Source organism: Vipera ursinii, assembly GCF_947247035.1.
Source record: "Vipera ursinii genome assembly, chromosome: 1".
NCBI lineage: Eukaryota > Metazoa > Chordata > Lepidosauria > Squamata > Viperidae > Vipera > Vipera ursinii.
The window spans coordinates 261,315,846-261,339,468 of record NC_139512.1 but is presented as its reverse complement, the minus strand read 5'-3'; the positions used below and the strand labels follow the sequence as shown (position 1 = coordinate 261,339,468).

The 23,623-nt window shown below is 37.5% G+C and overlaps 1 protein-coding gene across 2 annotated transcripts in view; it reads right to left on the bottom strand.

Moving 5' to 3' along the window:
• Positions 1-16,238: 16,238 nt before the first annotated feature.
• Positions 16,239-23,623, bottom strand: part of RNF217 (ring finger protein 217) — a 56,888-nt gene continuing 49,503 nt past the window's right edge. For both annotated transcript variants that reach the window (XM_083352925.1, XM_083352924.1), the window contains exon 6: positions 16,239-21,667. In XM_083352925.1, the coding sequence (XP_083209051.1) occupies positions 21,634-21,667 (34 nt within the window). In that variant the 3' untranslated portion in view covers positions 16,239-21,633. The remainder of the gene's footprint in view (positions 21,668-23,623) is intronic.

The window sequence follows — 23,623 nt, the reverse complement described above, 5'->3', positions numbered from 1 at the left end:
CTGAGACCTGACAGCCCCGAAGAAGTGCTGATCCTGGCACTTTCGCTAAGCCCTGACAGCCCTGCAGCTCCAGCTTGTGTGGTGCTCGCTCAGGCTTGTGTGGTGCTGCCATTCCCCTTCCCCGCTACCACTTTTCTAGGATGGTCGCATATCACGTGCCAGGTGCCAATGTACCACAGGTGGTACCCGTACCACTGGTTGAAAAGCCCTGCCCTAGACCAGGGGTCCCCAACCCCTGGTCCATGGATCGGCACCAGTCCATAGCATGCCAGAAACCAGGTGGCGCAAACAAGCAAAGTCCCATTTGTGGGATGCAGGGAGCACATGAAACTATACCCCCTCTGGTCCACAGAAAAATCTCTCACCACAGAACTCTAGAAGTTGTTTGGGGTATTTTGTTCAACTGAATATGCCAGTTGAACATATAAGGACCAGGATATCTTGGCAACCATAATTTGTGCCCTATGAGCACATCGGTTAGATTACTATATTCAGAATTACCTTTGAAAATAATTCAAAAGTTCAGATGTTACAAAATATGGCGGCCAAGGTACTAGTGAATGACAGCTGCTATTCATCTGGTGTTTACATCTAGATTATATCATTCTAACTTACAATTTGGTTTGTATAGTTGAATCTAGGTGTGATATTTAATTTCTGATAATTGTGGATTAGTTAATAAATCATGGTTAAATAAGCATTTCAGGTTTACTGGAACAGCTGCTGATTTATAACACAAGTCTGTAAAATGCCACCACTTAGAACACTATTTTTCTCAATTTCTTCTGAAATTGACACACATGATTGCCAGTAACATCTGACTTGCTTGTAGACTGATTCTGGCTAAGCAGAGGTGTCAAACTGGCGGCCCAGGGGTCAGATGCACCATATCCAGGCTAGGCCCACCCCGGCTCCGCAAATGCAAAAAACATTGTGATACATCACGATATGTCACGTGACGTGATCAAGTTTGACACCCATGCTCTAGAGCATAGGTGTCAAATTCGCCATGTCATGTGACATGTCACGATGTAGCACGTTTTTTGCATTGCCGGAGCTCTGGTGAGCGCGGTCTCCGTATGGTGCAACCTGCCCATGGGCCGGCAGTTTGACACCCCTACTCTAGAGGAAAGCTTTAATAAGGCTCCATCTTTTCTAAACCCAAAGATTCAACAAACATAACCATATTATTTAGATATCAAGGACAGATTTTACTTCATCCACTTTCTGTATTTGAACTGCCTAATTTATAATCAGTTATTCAACACATTCTTATTTTCTTTTAGCATTTTTGTTTCGCTTAATTGAAAACAAGAAAGAAAACATAATATTTCCTGAAGATATTATTTAAAGCAATAATATACAAATTTACCACAGGATGGTGCTATTTTCAAAGAAAAAAAAACCCCAGTCATCTGAAGCTTAAATATTATTTGCCTTTTTAAAATGGTCATTGTTAGCAGTCAACAGTTTCAACAAGCTATATAATACTGGAATGATGTATCTTATGTTGTGAATTTAGAGTGAGATTAAAAATCTGTCCTCGTCTGCTTTTCGTTTCTATATTTGCTGTTTGGCTTTATTGTCTGTTTAAATACATATTTCTATTTGCTAAATAACATGCACGTGCAAGATATTCAAAATACTAACTCCTTAAAATAATCTTTAGCATGCCTTTACTAAGGCTAAACCTTGGTGATAAATTCATGATGCTGCACACCTTTCAGAGGAAAGAGTGATCACAATACTATTATCTGGAAAAGAACTTTTTTTTCAAGCATAGTAATTATTAGAATTTATTAGAGGTTCAAGTACCTTGGATTTTAGTATTCTTATTCTTCGGCTATTTCTTATTGCAAAACAATAATAATATGGCTTGGCCCAGGTTCGCCTGGTGTGCCAGTTGCGGCCCTATCTAGACCGGGATGCCTTGCGTACAGTCACTCATGCGCTCGTGACCTCTCGTTTGGACTACTGCAACGCTCTCTACATGGGGCTGCCCTTGAGGACCACTCGGAGGCTTCAACTGGTGCAGAATGCAGCCGCGCGAGTTGTGTTGGGGGTCTCCCGATACTCCCATGTTACACCTCTGCTCCGCGAGCTGCATTGGCTGCCAGTTGCCTTCCGGGTGAGATTCAAGGTGCTGGTAATGACCTATAAAGCCCTACATGGCATGGGTCCGGATTACCTACAGCAGCACGTGCTGCCGGCATCAACCTCCCTCCGTCCAGTGCGCTCCCACAGAGTGGGCCTCCTCAGGGTGCCTCCGATCAGAGAATGTCGATTGGTGGCCCCCAGGGGGAGGGCATTCTCTGTGGGCGCGCCAGACCTGTGGAACCGCTTACCGGTTGAGCTCCGGATGGCCCCCAACCTTCGCTCCTTCCGGCGCGATTTAAAAACCTATTTGAACAATTTGGCCTGGTCTGATAGGTTTGGGGTTGGATTTAGTTTTAACACAGTTTTATTATTGTATTATATTGGGCATAATTATTTAATCCTTTTTAACTTCTTTTTAACTTTTGTATTTATATTTTGATATTTATTGCCCTGTACACCGCCCTGAGTCCTTCGGGAGAAGGGCGGTATAAAAATTTAATAAATAAATAAAATAAATAAATAAATATGCAACATCTTTTTTCCCTAGGTACAGCGGTATATTATTTAGTGATTTCAGTAGGGGAGTTTGGAGGGTTTTTTTTGCAGTGTAATGGAAATGATTTGCAATAAAATTTTCAGAGTCCCCCCCCCAGAAATTAGAAGTCAACAAAAAATCCAAATGTTTATTAAATTAAAAAAATAGTACTAGGGGAACAGATAGTACCAAATCTACATAATTTTGAAAATGCTGAAAAAATACTACCATTAGCCATGCTGATTTGGCTATTAAGTTGATTTCTTTCCATCTTCAGTATGTTTAAACCATCTTTCTTTCGCTTCAGCTCCAGATCAAGGCTATCAGCCTTACACTGTAATGTCTATAGAAGAATAAAATACTGTGAGTTAATAGTTATACAATTATATGTACACTGAAAGAACAGAAAAGTTCAGTATCTTAAGGAGTTTATTTTAAATGCATGTTCCAATAAATTGGGATTTTACACATACTGTAATATTGAAAAATATTTCTGTACAGGTACTCTGACCTTTGACTATAATTGGGCCTAGCAATTAGTTGTAAGTTATGAAAGTTGTAAAGTAGGTCATCAAATAATCAGACTCAATTTTACCACCTTTTTTGTGGTGGTGGTTAACCACATGCAGCAGTCATTAAGCAAATTCATTGTTTACTATGGCCATTTTTTCCAAAAACAAAAAGTAAATTCGTTTCCAGGAAAAAAATGTTACAAATAGTGGTCATGTGATCACAAGGCATTGCAAACGACCCCAAATGTGGGCCAGTTGCCAAGCATCCAAAATGTGGTCATGTCATAATCTCAGAACCGGGTCATATGATCAGTTGGAGAGTTCCATTGTAACTTTGAATGGTCACTAAGTGATTGGTTGTAAATTGAAGACTACCTGTGTATGTATGTGCGTATATATCTATATCTATATCTATATCTATATGTATTTCAAATGCATTTGTTAGTAGTTAGCCTCCTGTTTTCCTTATGTATTCATTTTTGATAACAAGTCCTCAATTGACAAGTACATTCTGAAAGTGCTGGAAGAACTACCTTTTCACTTTCCTCTAAGGATAACCCACTAAGTAAATATGCAAAGAATTACTTTGGCATTTTTTGTCAAAAAGAGATAAAAATTACCTGTAGATTTTGTATCATATGTTCCATTTCACATGCAAGGAGAGGCTGAATATTAATTGCTTTTTTAGTCTGCTCACGAGTAATAACAAAAAGTTAAGGCAAAAGGATGAAATGTTAACTAAATAACTTTAATTAAAATTTAAAATAGAAAATAACTGACCTATTCTCATTCAGTTTCCACATTAATAAAATATTTAACTCCAATATTACAAATAATATTTTGAATATCCTATCCCTATTTTTCCTAAATTCCTAAGTTTTAGTTAACCATAGTCACAAATACATAGGATATAGAAACTTAGCTTCCAATTCAAGGAAATAAATTTGCTGTTGAAGATTCTTTATGTATTCAGATTCTATGCTTAATGATGCATTTTCCATTTCTAAAAGCAAAAATAAAATGAAACATATAATTATAAAGCTGTATTTCTTATGATTTTTTTAAAATCATAAGATTTTTTTACTCTTATACGTACTTCTCTTATAGTGACAGGATGGAAGCTCAAAAGTAATGTTAGAAAGTATTACTTAGAGCAGTGGTTCCCAGCCTTTTCTATACCCTGTACCCCTAGAACGCTTTTGATATATTCTTGCACCTCCTTACAAAAGTTTGAAATAACGGCAACAAATAATGCATATGCACTATAATTTTGAAAACCCAAGTTTACGCACCCCCTGGAATATCATCTGGCACCCCTGGTTGGGAACTCTCTAATGCAGACATGTCAAACACAAGGCCCGGGGGCCAGATCCGGCCCGCGAACTGGTTTCATGCGGCCCACGAAGCCATCCTGGAAACAGTGAGGGAACGGCCCCCACTGCCTTGGCCCTGGCCCAGAGACCCTCCTCCTGCCAGAGACCCTCAGATCTGTCCCACTCCTACCCAGGCCCCCATAGGCACCCTTGATGTAAACGATGTAGAGCTGGCCACGCCCACCCAGGCCACACCCACCCAGGCCACACCCACCCGGCCCCTTGAGGGCAACCACAACGCTGATGCGGCCCTCAATGAAATTGAGTTTGACACCCCTGCAGTCTAATGGGTAATGATAAGAGCCTTGGTGGAGCAGTGGGCTAATGCCTCCTTAAGTAACACCAGCTGCCTGTTGTGCAGGTTCGAGTCCCACCAGGCTCAAGGTTGACTCAGCCTTCCATCCTTCTGAGGCAGGTAAAATGAGGACCCAGATTGTTGGGGGCAATAAGCTGACTTTGTAATAATGCTGCTTGGGCCCCCCCCAAAAGCCCTAATAAGCAGGCATATACATAGAATGAAGGCTATTGCTAAGCACATTGATTTGTGCTTTAGATTGTAAGCCGCCCTGAGTGTTCGGAGAAGGGCGGGATATAAATGGGATTAAAATAAATAAAAAATAAAAAATAAAAATAATGGAAGCTTGGAACCAATTTCCAGTGTAGGTACTGGGTCAATCATCAGTAACTGAGTTTAAATATGCTTGGGGGGAAAAACACGTCCATTATCCGACAAAAAAATAAATAAAATAAAATGAATAAATTAAAAATAGAAGAACAACAACCCCTCAAAGGGCATTTTACTAAAAATAATGCAAGATTATTCACTTTAAACCTGTTGGTATTTTAAGAAGTTAAGGCAGTATATTTGCTCACCATCATTCCTGCAATTATTTTTTAAGTCAGCAAGAATTTAAAAGCCTAGTCCAAGTATAATTCAGCGCTCATATTTTACCCTACCCTGCTTTTGCCAATTTTTCAAAATCTAATTTGTGTCCATTTCTGCTCATCCTCTGTCAAACAAAATGAAGATGACTTTTATTGAGAGGAAGATTTTAGAAGCCAGCTGAGGCTAGTTTAAAGCAATAATTAATGCCAATGTAATTAAATGATAATCCAATTTTAAATCTTTCCACCAGGAGCCATAATAAGCTATGCAGATTTATCCTGGGAATCGACATTTTCTTATTAGATTCCCACGTACTTCAGCCCAGACCAAACCCGAAGAAAAGATCCGTGCGTGTACATCGATTACATTTTAAAGCTCTCTAGCAGGAAAAAGGTAACAAGACACAGATTGAATCGCAATTACTAGAAAGCTGGGCTCCCGCAGATGCAAATGCATGACCCTTGGTCTACAAAACCAGAGTGGTTAAGCTACATTAAGCTAAAGCCAAGCACCGGGCCAATCTTTTCAGTCTTAAAGCGGCTTATAATTTCATTTGTGGCAAACCGTGCATTTTGCCCCCTCCATTTTCCCCTTTGCGGTTGTCTGAGGTTTGTCAATCACAGGTGATGGGCGAGCGGGGTTCTTAAACCCAGCACGAGCAAACGGATTCAGAGAGGGTTCATTTGTGGCAGTTGCTAACGACACAACTTTCTTGGCACGGACGTCCATGAGTTCTCACAGAGAGAGCAGAGGCAGCCTTCCCTGCCAATAACCGCAAGAAGCGAGCTAGCTTGTTCTCTGAAGCACTTCGGGTCGCTCAAAGCCGAAGCCTTGGTGGAGCAGTGGGCTAACGCCTCCTTAAGTAACCCCAGCTGCCTGCAATTAGTGCAGGTTCGCATCCCACCAGGCTCAAGGTTGACTCAGCCTTCCATCCTTCCGAGGTAGGTAAAATGAGGACCCAGATTGTTGGGGGCAATTAAGCTGACTTTGTAATAATGCCGCTTGGGGTGTGTGTGTGAAAGCCCTAATAAGCAGGCATATACATAGAATGAAGGCTGCTTGTAAGCCGCCCTGAGTCTTCGGAGAAGGGCGGGATATAAATGGAATAAAAATAAAAATAAAATAAAATCAGGAAGCAATCATTGCGTGAGGAAGGACAATGGCAGGCACAGAAAGGACCCGAAAAACTCTCACCTTTTTGGGAGCTGAAGAAGCTTCTTGGATGAAAAGCGAAACGTCTTCGAAGAAGAAAAAAAGAAAGTCCAGTTGCCTCCTGAAAAAGCACCCTTGGGACTTTCTGGAACAAGCTCAGCTCTCCAATTTAAAAAAAAAAGGCCAATGCAGCTACCGGCCACTTTCGTTTCCGCGGCAACCTGCAGGCACAGCTTTGGCAACTTTCCTTTGGAGCCGAAGCCAATACGTCAAGAGGGCGGCAAGCGGAGGCAGGGCTGGGCTGGCCAGTCGGGGGAAAAGGGAGAGAGGAGAGAGGGAGGGAGAGAAAGAACTAAGCACTCGGTTTTTAAGGAAGAGGGCAGGTTTCATGCTGCGTTTTCCTCACTGCGACGACCCCCGTGGCCGCGCTTTCCTTAAGACCTCTGCCAAAAAGAAAAAAACAAGCCTCAGAGCTCCCCCGTTCCTGACGCCGAAAAGGTTCGTCGTCTTCTTTCTTAGCCCGAAGCCTGGCTTCCTCCATATAAGCGGCTCACCGGCGCAACCGCTCTCGGGATTGGAAGGCCCGTTTCCTTGGCAAAACTGCAGGCTTTCTTGGATTCCTTGACATTGCAGGATTTCTTCCTCCCCCGCCCCCGCCCCCACCCCACCCCGGTCGTCCTCCAGCTTCTTGTTGCAAAAAAGGCAAGTCCGCCCGACTCCCAGTTTGGTCCCGCGTCCTCCTCCTACTCCCCCACCCCTCCCCAGCGCTCCTCGGGAAGCCGAGCCAATGGCTTCCGTTTCGAGCATGGCGCGAAAAGGAATCGCGGCGAAAGAGCGTCGGAGTTTTGCCTCTCTTCTTTACTCTCGTCTCAGGCCTGGTCCCTGTACAGCAGGGGTCTTCAAACTTGGCCCTTTTATGACTTGTGGACTTTAACTCCCAGAATTCCTCAGCCAGCTTTGCTGGCTGAGGAATTCTGGGAGTTGAAGTCCACAAGTCATAAAAGGGCCAGGTTTGAAGACCCCTGCTGTACAGGTAGAGTCGGCAAACCTTTGACGAATAGTAGTAGTAAAGCAAAGCTGGCTGAGGAATTCTGGGAGTTGAAGTCCACAAGTCATAAAAGGGCCAGGTTTGAAGACCCCTGCTGTACAGGTAGAGTCGGCAAACCTTTGACGAATAGTAGTAGTAAAGCAAAGCTGGCTGAGGAATTCTGGGAGTTGAAGTCCACAAGTCATAAAAGGGCCAGGTTTGAAGACCCCTGCTGTACAGGTAGAGTCTGCAAACCTTTGACAATAGTAGTAGTAAAGCAAAGCTGGCTGAGGAATTCTGGGAGTTGAAGTCCACAAGTCATAAAAGGGCCAAGTCTGAAGACCCCTGCTGTACAGGTAGAGTCGGCAAACCTTTGACGAATAGTAGTAGTAAAGTACCAGGTAGTCCTTGACTTACGACCACAATTGAGCCCCAAAACTACATTGTTATGTGAGTTTTGCCCCATTTATGACCTTTCTTGTCACAGTTGTTAAGTGAATCACTGCAGTTGATCCAGCTGTTAAAACTGAATCGGGCTTCCCCGTTGACTTTGCTTGTCAGAAGGTCACAAAAGCTGATCCCATGACTTTGGTACACAGGAACGGTCGGTCGTAAGCATGAACCAGTTGCCAAGCAGCTGAATTTTGATCAACACGATCACGGGGATGCTGGAAAAGTCATAATTGGGAAAAGTGGTCACTAAATGAACTGTTGGTAAGCGAAGGACTACCTGTATGAACTGAATACAAGCAATCCAAAGGATTGCAGTTTCATCTGACGAGTCTGGTCTGGCGTTTCTTTGTCTTTACAATGGATGAAACAAACCTGAAAGAATGAGGAGGGGTGCAGGACGTTGTTCAAACTCAAACTCCTTGAGCCAGATTGAATAAACTGGGCAAAGGGGAAGGGTGTGAGCAACTGGCTCACATTCTTAAAGCAGGTAAGAGTGAAAGACATTCTTGCAAAGGAACAGGCGTTCAGTTTCCTGAGGTTGATGAAGTCAGCATACACAACCTGGCTAACATAAAAAATGCTGCCAAAGTACCAGGCCACTCGGATATTTAAAATATGCCTTGAGCTCCAGGTTAGATTTTTTTTTCTGCAGATCAAAGCTATGACCTGTGTCAACTTTAATACTGCAGGGTTTTCTAAAGCCAGCTGAACTCGGATATTGGAAGAGCCACAAGATTTTAAGGTTGAATCAATTCCAATTACTATTAGAGCGTTAATGTGAGTTATTACCCCCGTAGATAGGGCTCACAACTTGGGAGTCCTCCTAGATTCACAGCTTTCTTTAGAAGACCATATAGTAACTGTGACTAGGGGGGCCTTTGCCCAGGTTCGCCTGGTGCGCCAGTTGCGGCCCTATGTAGACCGGGATGCCTTGCGCACGGTCACTCATGCGCTCGTGACCTCTCGTTTAGACTACTGCAACGCTCTCTACATGGGGCTGCCCTTGAGGATCACTCGGAGGCTCCAACTGGTGCAGAATGCAGCCGCGAGAGTTGTGTTGGGAGTTTCCCGATACTCCCATGTTACACCCCTGCTCTGCGAGCTGCATTGGCTCCCAGTTGTCTTCCGGGTGAGATTCAAGGTGCTGGTAATGACCTACAAAGCCCTACATGGCATGGGTCTGGAATACCTTAGGGAGCACCTGCGGCCGGCATCAACTTCCCTCCGCCCAGTGCGCTCCCACAGAGAGGGCCTCCTCAGGGTGCCACCGGTCAAAGAATGTCGACTGGTGGCCCCCAGGGGGAGGGCGTTCTCTGTGAGCACGCCGGATTTATGGAGCCATCTTCCTGTTGAGCTCCGGATGGCGCCCGACCTTCGCTCCTTCCGGCGCGATCTAAAGACCTACTTGTTTGAACAAGCCCGCCTGGCCTGATGGGTGATGGATTTGGGTTTTATTGCTGTTTAATGTATTTTAACTTATTGTTATAGTTTTTGGGCATCTTGTTTAATCTCTTTTATTCTTGTTTTTTAACATGTATTGCCCTGTTCACCGCCCTGAGTCCTTCGGGAGAAGGGCGGTATACAAATAAAATTATTATTAAATTATTATTATTAATGTATTTTAGTGTAATTAAATAGTAATAGTGTTAAAGCAACCGAACTGCTTTCTTCAATTAATATGCTGTGCGCTGAACTGCGTAGCTTCTTGGATTCAAAAAGATGCTTGGCAGCCTCTAGAATTGTCCGCAGTTCTTATAACAACTATACACAGAGAATCATACCACTCCAAAACTGCAGACAGATTCCAGAAAAAGACGTGCCTTGTAGGTGTGCATGCTCCCAAGCAGATTTTTCTCTTTGAATCCAAAATCCTGCTTTAATAAATCACTGCACTGAAATGTCATTAAAGGCAAAATAACATAGGAGGTTTTATCAAGTCCTGAAGAGACTTCTCATGAATAATTTGGATCCAGTTTGGAAAACATTTTTTTTTTGTTTCAACTCTGAAGTGCTGATCTGTCTTATTATGTACCATTTTCTTTAAAAAAATCACAATATATCCCTCCAAAAAATACATTAGGTTAATTCTGTTTTGAAATGAAGGGAATCATATGATTTTAGTATCCTAAGCAACTGTTACCAATTGAATATACAGCAGAGGAACACAGAACCAGTAAGGAAGGTGTACAGGTAGTCTTCAACTTAAAGACCAGAATTGAGCTCAAAATTTCTGTTGCTAAGCAAGAGAGTTGTTTTGTCCCATTTTATGGCCTTCCTTGCGACAATTGTTAAATTGTTAAGTTAGTAACATAGTTGTAAAGTTAATCTGGCTTTCCTATGGACTTTGCTTATCAGAAGATCGCAAAATATTGTCGCATGACCCCAGAACTCTGCATCAATCATAAATATGAAGCAGTTGCCAAGTATCCTACTTTTGACCACATGACCAAGGGGATGCTGCAATAGTCATAAGTGAAAAGTGGTCAAAACTCACTTTTTTCAGTGCTGTTGCAATTTTGGTCACTAAATGAAAGGTTGAAAGTCGAGGGCTACCTGTAATGCTATTGCTTCAGTTGCATCTACCTAAGCTAAACTGGCACTTACTATATTATTTTTCTCTAATCATGCGGGGCTTATATTTCTCCATTGCCTACTGAGTCATTTTTTACTGAGTCATTTTTATTCTACACTGAGCTTTGTGCCTCTTAGCCTCTCAGATCACTTCTGTGCACTTTCTACTGCAGTGGCACAATTTAAGCATTTTATTAATGGAATAGCAATACGTATATAAGCATTTTTTAATTATATGACATATAGTGATAAAATTTATTTTTGAACATTTGAGCAGGATGAAATAGATCATAAAATAACCATTCACACCCTTTTAAGAGACTGAAATCTTTAATACAATATGTTGTTTGATGGAGACACAATTTCCTATCATGGAGTTGCATAGCTCCCTGCAGAGGCAACTCCAAGCACAATGTAGCATATGTTGTAGATATTAAAGAAAGTAGAATATGGAGACTTCTGGTTTTGCGCCATAGTGCACGGCCGAGGATTGCAGAGCTCTGCCTCCCATGGCTAGTTTCGCCCTGCCAGGGGACACTAAATGGGTCTAAAGTTGCCCTAGAGAGGTGACGAAGAGGGGCGCCCTGATGATTGCGGAACAACGGTGGTCATCCTGTTCAATCTGGAGAAAGCCATCTAACCTGACAGGAGAAAGGCTTGCCACACCTTGGTGACCAGCCCAAGCTACGTGCAGCCGAATCAGAACAACAGTGAACAGCGTGCTTGAAACTGGGTGAGGATTTCGATCTTCTCTTTCCTATTTTGTATCTGATTTCCTGGAAAAGATTCTCAAGAAGCAAAAATCCTTCCAATGTGGGAAGGGAGGGGACTACAACCCTCACCCTCGCATAGACGGAAGTGGCGAATTAAACTCTTATGGGGAACAAAAATATATTGAAATGAGGTTAAAAATACTACAGTCTGGATAAATATGAAAACTCATATTGGATTACAAAAACTATATATAAAAGTAAGAACTACACAAGAATTGGTTGTTTGAATTTTAAGATGGGCTGGTTTGATAAAGCTAATTAAAGACTATGGTCAAGTGAACACATTGTTCACTAAGCACTAAAGATTATTATTGTAAAAAATTAATAAAATATATTTTAAAAAAAGAAAGAATATAAAGGTTTTTTTCTCTGAGCTTGTGGGGATCCCCTAAAAGCTGCTGAAGATGTTACCTAGCCTGGTAACAAAACGTTTGGAAACAATCCACAAGCTCGGAGAACAAACCTTCACCCTCATCCTACACCCGGGCTACATATATTCGCCACTATTGCAAAGTAGAATACATTGGATCACACTATTTACATTTTTGGAATGTGACATGTCTAATGTTATATTTACACTTAATATTAAACATTGTAATATTTAAATACCTACAGTGCTGTATAGGTTAATAGAAATCAAGAAAGCCAAGAAATTGAGATGCAAAAGATTTTATTTTAAAACTATTTTTCTGAACAAGCTGAGTATAGTACAGTTATTCATTTGTGGCACTTTTCCACACAGCTATTAAAAGACCTCAGCTTAGGTCTGTAAAACATTGGGGTGACCTGGAAAGTGAAATAGGACTAAATGTCTTGGTGTAAATTGCTTCAAGGTTATTTCAGCTACTGCTCAAAATTCTGACAAGAAATGAATTTATTACAGAATAAATTTTGTGACATACACTTCATATACTTCTGTGATGAAATCTATATTACTGCAGGTAATTGGAGTGATATGACATTTGATTCCATTGGATTGCATATGCTGTGCATACCATTGACAGGTTAATCCTTTATTATTTCTGTACAGCCAGACAAAAAGGTCAGAAACCTGCTAAGAAAAACGCTGGAACAGTTTGACATGTAAAATGGGAAGTCAACCAAAGCAGGTCTAAATTTAAGAAAATTAACTTTTCCCCTACACATTGGTATTGCATTTAAATGACCAGAGTCTCTGGACATTTCCCTCAATTTTCCAGATTCCATAAAATAACAAGACAGCAACCATAAAAAGGATGTCTAGTTTTATCTGTTGTGCTCTTGAAAAATAAAATGATCAATAACCTATCTTAAAGTAATCTTGTTTTGAAGAGGTATCAATATAATATAAAAAACATATCCGTGGATTTTTCCAAGTGCATAAAACTAGAGTACAGATCACATATATCAATCTTGGCTGCTTAGATCCCTGATTTTGCTTGATTATAAACGGAAAATTTATACAAAATTGTTTGAGCTCAGTACACTATTAGCACCACCAATTCCACTTGTATTCACCTGGATATTATTAGAATTTTATTGCAGACCTTATTATTAATCAGTAAGGTTGTGCAAAGTATTCAAGAGAGGTGCTCTGCAAAGTGTGTTGGTCCAAGTGAAACATACTCAGACTATTATAGGAGCTGCATCCTTTGTGAAGAATGCATAGCTACTTAACTGCAAGTGCAAGTCCCAAGTGCATGCATGCTTTCCCTGGCTCTACCCGTGTGCAGTAAACTATGGACAGCCTTCAAAAGGATGCAGCTGTCTTAAAGCTTTCTTCATTCAGTTTTGTATGGTCCAATTACCTTTGTCAAAGAATTACTAGAAAGAGTTACACACAGAAAAATATAAGCAGAAAATAAAAATATGGTTCTATACTTATTTCAGATTGCAACAGTAAAACATAAGAATGCATCCATATTTCTATATTTCTTTGAATCTGTGCAGTTTGAGAAAGGAAAATACATTTTAGAATGCTTATGTTTATACTATATAAAGTAGAAATATTTAACTTCATGTGCATATTAGGCATATTAACAATTAACTGAAATTGTACTCCACAATGTGTGATGAACTTAACTCGTAATAATTTCTTATTAAAAAATGGTGAAAACTAAATCAACCCAATGAAACAGGCAACAAATCAGTGGTTTATTTTAAAAGGTTTATTAGGCTAACATTGCTATGAAAGTTAGTGTGCAAATTAAAAAAAAACTATTAATATCACAACACATAAATATCCATATCTTGCTTGCCCAGTATACAGTTTTTGGATCAAATTAATATGGAGTGTACTTATGTATTATGACTTTTTCCTCATCTTAAGCACAAATAGCCTTAAAGATCAATGGAAAATGAAAACAAAAGTATTCTTTATGACTCTGACCTTCAATCAGCTGTTACTGATAACACTCAATTTACTGGAGTTGCTTACAGCATAAATAGCATTCAATTTCAAAAACAGAAAATGAAAGACACAATTGTAACTGAACAATTGTATGGAAACCAATTTTTTTAAAAAGTTAAACCTTCACTTTGTGTTAGAAGTCCCATCCAGCAGGACATACATTAGCAGCAGAATGCTTTCCTTTTGTGTCTTGAATATTATATATGTGCATGCATACATAGTCCACATAATGTTCAATAGGGTATGGTCTACATTCATCAGGGCATGTTTATTTCAATACACGTAGTACATATGCAGTATAGAAAAGAAACTGTACAGGCCATTTTAAACCAAAAGGCACTTGCTAAGAACAATATAAAACATTTTGGATGTAGCTTCAAACAACATGAACAAGAATTAATAGCCAGTGGCATACCAATGTAAATGTTCAGAAGTATACTGGGAAAATATTGCCTCAAATGTGTTAGTGAAATACTGTACATTACAAAGCTGAAACACAGTTGAGCCTAGAATATTGCCTTTTAATATGCTAAATCTGTATCTAAAATACTATAGCTGAATCATTGTCATAAAAGTTGAATGGCTATTATCCATTGATAACAGCCATGAATCTCTAAATGGGGACCCCCTTTAAAGAAGCAGTTTGCTAATATGCTGGGGACAAGTAATAACTATTGTGTTATGTTCTGTCTTTTGTATTTCAAAAGTATTAAATATTAGAAAACAACTCTTGGACTAAATAGAGCTTCAGCCTGAGCCATCAAGTTAATTCTTATAAATAAAAATAGGATGGCATGGGCAAGGATTGATTTCAATAAATACAAATATAGTATGTTGCCTCTAGTATTTAGTGGATTTGCAAACTCTAGATTTTGGATTATGAATAATTATGCTTCAGAAGGGCAAGTTTTTCTTCATGTACAACTACTATGAAAAAATAATTGATATAGTGGGTTCATGGGTGGCAACGATGCTGAAAGAGGCCAGTGTGTCATACTGCAATGCTACAATTTCTCTCATTTCTCATTTTATGAAGCATTTTCTCCATTATCTGGCTTAATGGAGGATTGGAAGTAATTTTATGCAATGTACACTATATTATTGATAAGTTGCTTACTTCTAAAACTTCCATGCAAAAAGGTGATTTTATGCTGAAAGCAAGAATTGTTTAATTTGGATTAAGAGGGTATAACAAGGAATAGGAAGAGTAACACTTATCAAATTTACTTTTGTCCATGTTCTTTAGTATTATGAAAATACAGATGGAATATTTTGTGTTTTCAGAAGAGATACTAGCCATATGAACAACTATATGAAAGTCTCAAATTCAAGGTAAGGAAAATTTATGGGATCACATAAAACATCTTACTGAATATTTCTAGGTAAATATTCAAATATGACATATATAAAGCACCAAGATATTCAGGAGATGGAAAGGAATAAACCTCTGCTCTTAGGATGCAAAATATTTTTAAGCAAAATGTGGATATACCTAACTACTTTTAAAAATCTATCTTCCGTTATCTAGTGGCTACTTACATATTCTCTTTCAAGTCAACATATGCATACCCATGCAGAAACAAATGTAATACATGACTGTCTGTCTGTCTGTCTGTCTGTCTGTCTGTCTATCTATCTATCTATCTATCTATCTATCTATCTATCTATCTATCTATCTATCTATCTATAATTCAGTTATTTTCCTACCGAACAGAGGCACTTATGCAAAGAGGACTTATCCATTGGAAAAACAAAATATCCCACTGGTCTAACTATAATTATATTGCCTTCTGTTCATACTTTTTATCAGGAAAGGGCAATTTCCTTGTGACTGGGGACCTTTAAAATTTCCAGGCAACATAGCTGATTTTATCATTTGAGAAACTAAAATCTTGGCTCTTTTGAGTGCTTTAAATCTGACCACATTGGTCTTCTATTTCTCTCTCTCTCATACCAGGGAAAAGGGTAGATGATGGGAGGTTCTGAAGTAAAATGTTCTTATCCCAATGGGTTTTACTGAATAAATGAGCCTTGGTGGAGCAGTGGGCTAATGCCTCTTTAAGTAACACCAGCTGCCTGCAATTAGTACAGGTTCGCATCCCACCAGGCTCAAGGTTGACTCAGCCTTCCATCCTTCCGAGGTAGGTAAAATGAGGACCCAGATTGTTGGGGGCAATTAAGCTGACTTTGTAATAATGCCGCTTGGGGTATGTGTGAAAGCCCTAATAAGCAGGCATATACATAGAATGAAGGCTATTGCTAAGCTTGTAAGCCGCCCTGAGTCTTCGGAGAAGGGCGGGATATAAATGGAATTAAAATAAAAATAAAATAAAAAATTTCACCTTTATTTTACCCCAAATTGCATTAAAGGTCAAGAAATTTCACTACACTCAGGGTTGCAAAACCTCTGCTTAGTATTCATTCTTCATGGTTTTAAATCACTTTAAATGGAATTTTGCATGTCTCTAACAACCCCCAGTATTATTTAAAAATGTTACTCCCATCCATGTTATACAGAAAATATGGGTTAGAGGTAAAAAATTGCAGATGTATCCAACTTTCCTTCCTCTTCTAGCACTGTATTCCTGAAAGCTAATCCTGATGTGAGAGATATTGGGAACTACAGAAGGGGCAGGAAAAATTAACTGCCACTAAATTAAAGTCTTTAATACAAACTCTCATAGAAGATTACAGAAAAAGAGAGACACTGATTCTGAAACATGGGAAGAAAACAGATGTTTTTATTTTATTTTTACCACAGTAAGTGTACTATTTCAGATTTAGTTTGTGTCAATTAGTTCACTACTTCCTTTCAGAAATAATCTTTATGATTTTTATAATCAAATAAAATATATTACAGCACAAAAGTACATATAGGTCCAAGTGTAACTTTAACACATACTAGGCTGTTTAAATAAATTAAAACAAACAAACCCCCTTTCCTTCTCACATAGCCAGGATTTCATATGGAACTTATTTGGAAATGATACACAGAGAAGCTATGAAGATAGCACATAACATTGGCAATGCATTAAAAAAAGATTATGGATGCCACACAGCAATAAAAGACATATTCACTCCCTTGTATTTGAAACTTTTGTATATGACTGCAAGTATAAATTAATGTTCTATGAACTCGTATTAATTAGTACTCTACAGTTTGCAACATTCTGTGTTCAGATCCTACTGCCATACAAAATAATACACCTCAGAGAAGCAAATGAGTAAAGCAACAACTTACGTAGCTGACATCTCTTGATGGGAAATGAAGTAATTTCCTCTCATGAGATAGAGCTGATCAGAACTATCAGATCTGATGCCACAGAATTACTATACATGTAATGAAGGGTTTTCTTATCTAGTGTATTTTGATACTAAGACACATTCAGAAAGACAACATAATCTCAGAAGCCCTTTAAAGGCATAAGTCAGCACTATTGGAGGGAAGTATAAATGGATATTTATTAAAATATACAACTGTATATTTTAATAAAAGGTTACCTGACATATTTTATAGATTAACATCAGTAAAACAAAATGTGTTCAATTATTCACTTTCATATTTTCAATATGTTGGATCCATAAAATTACAGGGCAGCTTCCTCTGTTTTTAACAATGGCATTTTGAATGGCATCATCTTTAGAAAAAAACAGGCAAGCATCAATACAGATATCAACCATAACACCACCTAAAGTGAGATCATATTTCTTATAATTTGCTGAATGTCTTAGTAAAGAAATGGGAAGAGTGCTGTTATATGACTACAACATTGTTTTTTTTAAAACCTCTATTCATTAATGTAAATGCATTAAATGAATAGTTCTAAAGAAAGTGCTCTAGAAATAATATATATGATTATGGTTCTCATAAGGTAACTTCATTTACTGAAAATGTCCAAAAATAGCACAGTAGTTGGTTACAATCAGAGATAGCCCATTTGCTGAAACCAAACACAAGCTAAATATCAAATGGATCCAGAATGTTAGTAATTTCTCCATTGAGATGAAATCCTCATGCAATTTAGTATTTTACTTTAAATGTAAATACAATTCTATTTGGCAAATATATATTTTAAAAAGCACTGGATAATCTAATCTTCCTGGAGTTGACATGTTAATTATATAGCAATCAGGAGCTTAGAATAGTAGATAAATACGGTACTTGAGTGGCACAATATCATTCAAGCTTTTCTATTTTTCACTGTCAAACTAAAGAAGAATTATACCCTAAAAATGAAACTTTTAAATAATTCAAATATTTCAAGTCTTTTGCTTTGATAGTTACATTATATATAAATAAAATATTGAAGATGATTTCCTTACTATAAATAAGGAAAAGCTAGAGACGTGGGGGACAACAGTAATTTAAACTGGAATAACTTTTCTCAGAAAAGCACCAAAGAACAAGCCAGAAATTGTGTAAGAGAAACACAATATTTATAATAGTCAAAAAACAATTCAGAAAAATCCCAGAAACAATCCGCAATTATTCAATGTTTGTTAAATTGAACATGTTCACAGATACGTAGTTAAGGCTGACTGAAGTACAATTTGTAAAGATTAAACTTTAATAAACGCTTTATAGACAGCTTCTAATGCATATGCTTTTTTATGGGATAGTATCATTTTGGGGTTAATTCACTAAAGTAAGAATAACTACAGGATTTGACTGAAATATTTCTTCAAGCAGTATATTTTGTTAAAAGTAAAGAATTAGAATGGGAATAAAGGTTCAATTTTAAATTTCTTACAGGCATAATATGCATACATATTTGTGTCTTGTTTATTTTAATATATCAACTTTTTCAATACCACTCAATTTATATCCAAGATGCCATTAAAGAAAAAAAAGACATGCATTTATCCAGCGAAAGTAATCCACGTATAGAAGGTTCAACTTCCATAAATAATATTATCTTATGTGGTCCCAAATGTGCAAACATGAATGAAAAAGACCAGCATTTCATAAGGGTCCACCCTGATATTTCAAATGCAGAATCTGTATGCAAAATCACTGATTGTTCTATCAGGACCTGATATTCTATTCTAGCCAAATGGGCCAGCTGATAAACATTTGTCTTTGCACATAATTTGCTGTTTCTAGACAAAATCCAAAGAATTACTATATAGGCAGTATGTTTCACAATGATAAAAGAAGGGGGAAAATATGGAAACACTTGTAGGAAAAGATAATTTTTAAATCAAATGGAAGCCTCAACATTGCTTTAATGTATTCCGGACTACAAATATCAAATCCAATCATAACTTGGATGTCTGAATGTTAGTAATACAAAAATGTTTTCACAAAAGCATCTGACATTATAAGGAAGGACTAAAATCCCTGAGTAAATCAATGATAATAGATACGTTTGGCCTGAGAAAACAATTATTTGGGATTAAGTATACAATCTTAAAAAAAGTTTCTTAAGGCAACATTCAACTTTGAGAAACACAATAAAAGAAAAACATACTAAACAAGCTAAAAAACATTGATATATAATTGAATGCAGATATGTATTAACAGCGGACCCATTGAAATAAAATGATTAAAGTAGTTCTAACTAATTTAAAGCCCATTAATTTCAACAGATCTAATCTTATTTTTTAATAAATAAAAATTACGTTAAAATGCAATGTCTCATTAGGGACTCAGTTTAATTTTAATGGTGAAAAGGCAGCAAATGTTGGTATTATTTGGGATTAATAGAAAATGACTCATGCAAAACAGAATTTAAAGTGAACATATTTAACAAATTAGAGACATTAAATTACTTCAATGAAGTAAACTCTACAATGAATTCAGATTATATACTACAGTTGATTTTATACTGCTCCATTTAAGTAGTTTTGCTAAAATGTGTACACGTTCCCTTCCTGTACAATGCATGGAGCCTATTTGCATTATTATAGACTGATTTCAAGAACAAAAGATTTGCAAAATAGCCATTTTCAGTAATACTGTCTTACTTTTTTAAGGATCTCCAATAGCGAAAAGAAATTATTGGTACCTTAGACTGAATCATGCTGTCCATAGAATGCAAATGGAAGTCACAACATTGACTCATGGAAATGGAAAAGGTGATTTGGCCTCTCTCACCCAAGCCAAAACAACGTATGTGTGAGAGAGAGTTTGCACTTGAGCTCCAGGTCTTCAATGAGTGAATGATCCTTCTTCTCACAGTAGAACTACTTCAGTGACTTAAAGGACACTTTTAAAATTCAGTTCCTAAGGACTAACTGCATACCATATTCTCCATTTCCCCAACATTTTCTTCTATGTTACTCTGGGCACAACAGAAAAACTAAAATAATAATAATAATAATTGATCATTTTTATTCCTAAATATGTTAGCCTATTATCATTTTAAATTTTAAATTCAATAAATGGTTATTATTTTAAAAGCAAAACAAGAAAAAAATGTTATTCAGCTAACTGCTCTTGAACTCAAATGTATCATTCACTTTTGTTGTAACAGATTTTAAGAAACTTAGAATTTTACTGGTACTCTTTTAACTCAATTACTTAATTCAGTATGTGTATATGAGCCAATTTAGGTATATAATAACCTACTTTATGACACTTGGTGAACACCAGAGAACTGTAGAGAAGCTTGAGTATTTGAGTCAATACAAAAGCATAGAGATTTCACCCAGTAGTCATGATCCGTCCCAACTTTTAGGGATGAATCATGATATGGCAGACAAATCAGTAAGGTCCGCATCTTTCCCTCACCATTATGAAGAACCAGACAAACTGGCACTGGGTTTTAATTGGCCTTATATTAAGAATCTTTTCTGGAACTACAGGCATTCCTAGATATTCCTAGGTAAGAACTGGAAACACAGTTTTAGACAAACTGATACAGTTTGGTGGAAATGTAACATAGATTTCTTCAGAGCAAAGTATTACTTTCTGTAATGGACTTTGCCAAACACTGTGAAGAACTATCTTAAGGAAGATTGTTTCATTTCCTAGCTCTTTATAACATCTTGTTTTCTGTGGCATACTAGGTATGATCATGCTACTGTCTTGCGGTGTGAACATGTATGACAAACCTTGCATTACATCAGACACTACAGAACAACCATAAAGATCAGTTTTTTGTCTTTCTCTAATTAAGTTAGAGTAAATTGCTTACACAATCCAACACTATAAATGGATGACATTATCTCCCAAACATCCAAGTTAATGCTTCCAACTTTTTAAACAGTAGTAAAGTATGAGATATTGATGCTGTTCTAATAATTTCTCATTCCGATTCTGGATATCTGTCAGCAGCTAATAATATGGTTTCATTATTAGGCAAAATTTCACATCTAAGACAATTACTGCATTCAGCACCAGGTGGAACCAATCGTCATACTGTTGATGATCATAACAGTCATTTAACAGAATACTTTTAATAAACTGCCAGCAATAGACCAATCTCTGAAGAGAAGTCACCTTCACTCAAATTGCTTCTGTAAAAGTTCCAGAATTATTGTCAATAACTGGGGGAAATGTTGCTGAATTATATACTCCGTTCATGAGCTCATCAGTAGATAGGCTTTTACAGTGCAGATATAAGCTGTTCAAGAAAGAAGAGCTGAACTAAACCTTAGGCAGTTGGGTTGGGAGTTTAAAAAACACACAACTGTCTGAGGCCCCAGATATGAGCAGAATTCTGGCTTGTCTTTAGTAGTGTACAGTGCAATAAGAATATGGCAGATGGCCCCTAATCTCTGCTAGGGCGGTGATATCAAGATAGTTAACCAGCATTCTGTTGCTGTTATTTTGCATAAGCCTTGAAGGATCAGCTCCATTCAGCTGCACAACTCTTCACTCGTACCAAGGCATTTCTGATTGTGGTCTTTTCTTCTTCTTTTTACAAAGGCAATAGATGGGGAACACAAATAAACCTATTAAAAACAAGAGAAATCATTGCATTTTAAACATATGCCCACAATATCACTGCACAACTATATTTTGAGCTGGAATAAATGTACTCTGGTGAAGTCAAGAAAAATTCAGTAACAGTACACATAACTGTTATTCTCCAGAATTCATATAAGTAGACTCAAGTTATCCTAATTTGGACATACTATGTGAAGACCCAGCTCTCTGGAAAAGGCTCTGATGATGGGAAAAGTGAAACAGAAGATGATGTCAAGGCGGCACGGCAGGGTGAATGGACTCAATTAAAGGGGCAATAAGTACACCATTGGGAGACTTGAAAAAAATAGATTATGGATAGTTCATTACTGAGAAAATCTATCAGTGTGGTTGGCTAGGAGTTGAAAACAACTTGTTGCCACATAATAAGAAAATGCTTCCTTCAGAATACTGAATTTTAGAATACTGTTTTATTCAGATTTGTATCACTTTTCTTTCAAGAGCTCAGGGTCATATATAGCACATTTTCCTAAAAAGTCTGCTCATAACTACCTGTGACTTAAACTGGAGCCAGCATAAAATCATCCAGTGAGTATATACATGGCTGAGAGGAACATGGATTCATGAAAGCATGAATAAAAATAATGATTCAGGAATAAAACTGAAAATGCTATACTAAAAGTAATTACACTGTAAAATATAACATTATAAAAATAAAAACTCTTTGCCACAGACCCAGTTCAAAACTAGAACGTCTTCTTTAGTTACAGCATATTAAAATTTAAAGAGCTCAAAAAGTAAAATGAAGTTCCTGGAATTTTGCAGTATGTTATAGGACCACCAATAACTTTAATCTGTCTTAAGGACAGTATTCATTGACAAAAAATCTTAGGAATAAATAATATTGGGCATTTGAAAACAATCTGTAAACATTTCAGTTAATAAGCAAGGAGAATTTACAGAATGTACAAAAAAATTGCTCAACTTCCCCTCATGACTGAAGATATTTTTTTTAAGTTTTGTCTTTGAAGATCTAGCAATATCCTTTTTAAATACATGAAGTGCAAGGGTTTTTTTTTAAACAGGGTAACAATCAGGTTTTACTTTAGCTGGGATCTCTGACATGGCATCTGGAGGTGGAATTTATCCACAGACCATTATTAGCATCCACCACTTTTATTTTATCTTAAAATAAAAACAATCTAGAGAGAAAGCAAAACTTGTCATGCTGCAAAGCAAAGTGCCAGCCTCTAGCATCATCTTTATTTCCAAGAAAGTAAAAATGATTAGGGAAATTACTTTGCAAGTATTTTCTAAATGGTTAGGGAAAGTACTCCAGAAAGTATTTGTCTGGAAGTATGCCCATCTACTCAGAAAATGAATACAAATCAGAGCAATAGGCTTTATTGGAATTATAGGTAGATTCTGAAATACGGTTATAGCATGGTAACCATTGTGGGTGGACAAAGCTATCATTTCATTTCCAGATTTATAAGGCTGCCCAACTCTGAGTGACATACAACATGTGTAACAGGTTCTCATAATTCTAAACATACCTACTCAGTGTGACTTTTAAGTTTCTGATATTCGAAAGAGAATTTTAAAATGTGCTGTTCATTAGTGTTGTCAATGGTTCACGCTGAATTTACCTGTCCTAACTCTTGTAACTTTTTTAAAAAATTAACCTTCATATAATGATAGGAAGAAGGTAGCAGTTACAACTAAATCTATTGGGAAACAAAGTAAAGGTATGTTGCAAGAGGAAGAAGAATCAGAAAAAAAATTATTATCTACCTATACCACTGAGACGTTGCAGTGGATCAGAATCCCTTCAATTCATGAAAACCTAATGTAATCCAAACTAATACAATCAGTGTTAAAATGAATTATGTGAACTGTTACTTGCAAATATTAAATATAATCAATATCTGTCTTCCCAATGTGCAGTTACTGAATTGTAGGGTGTTATTTATAAATAAATG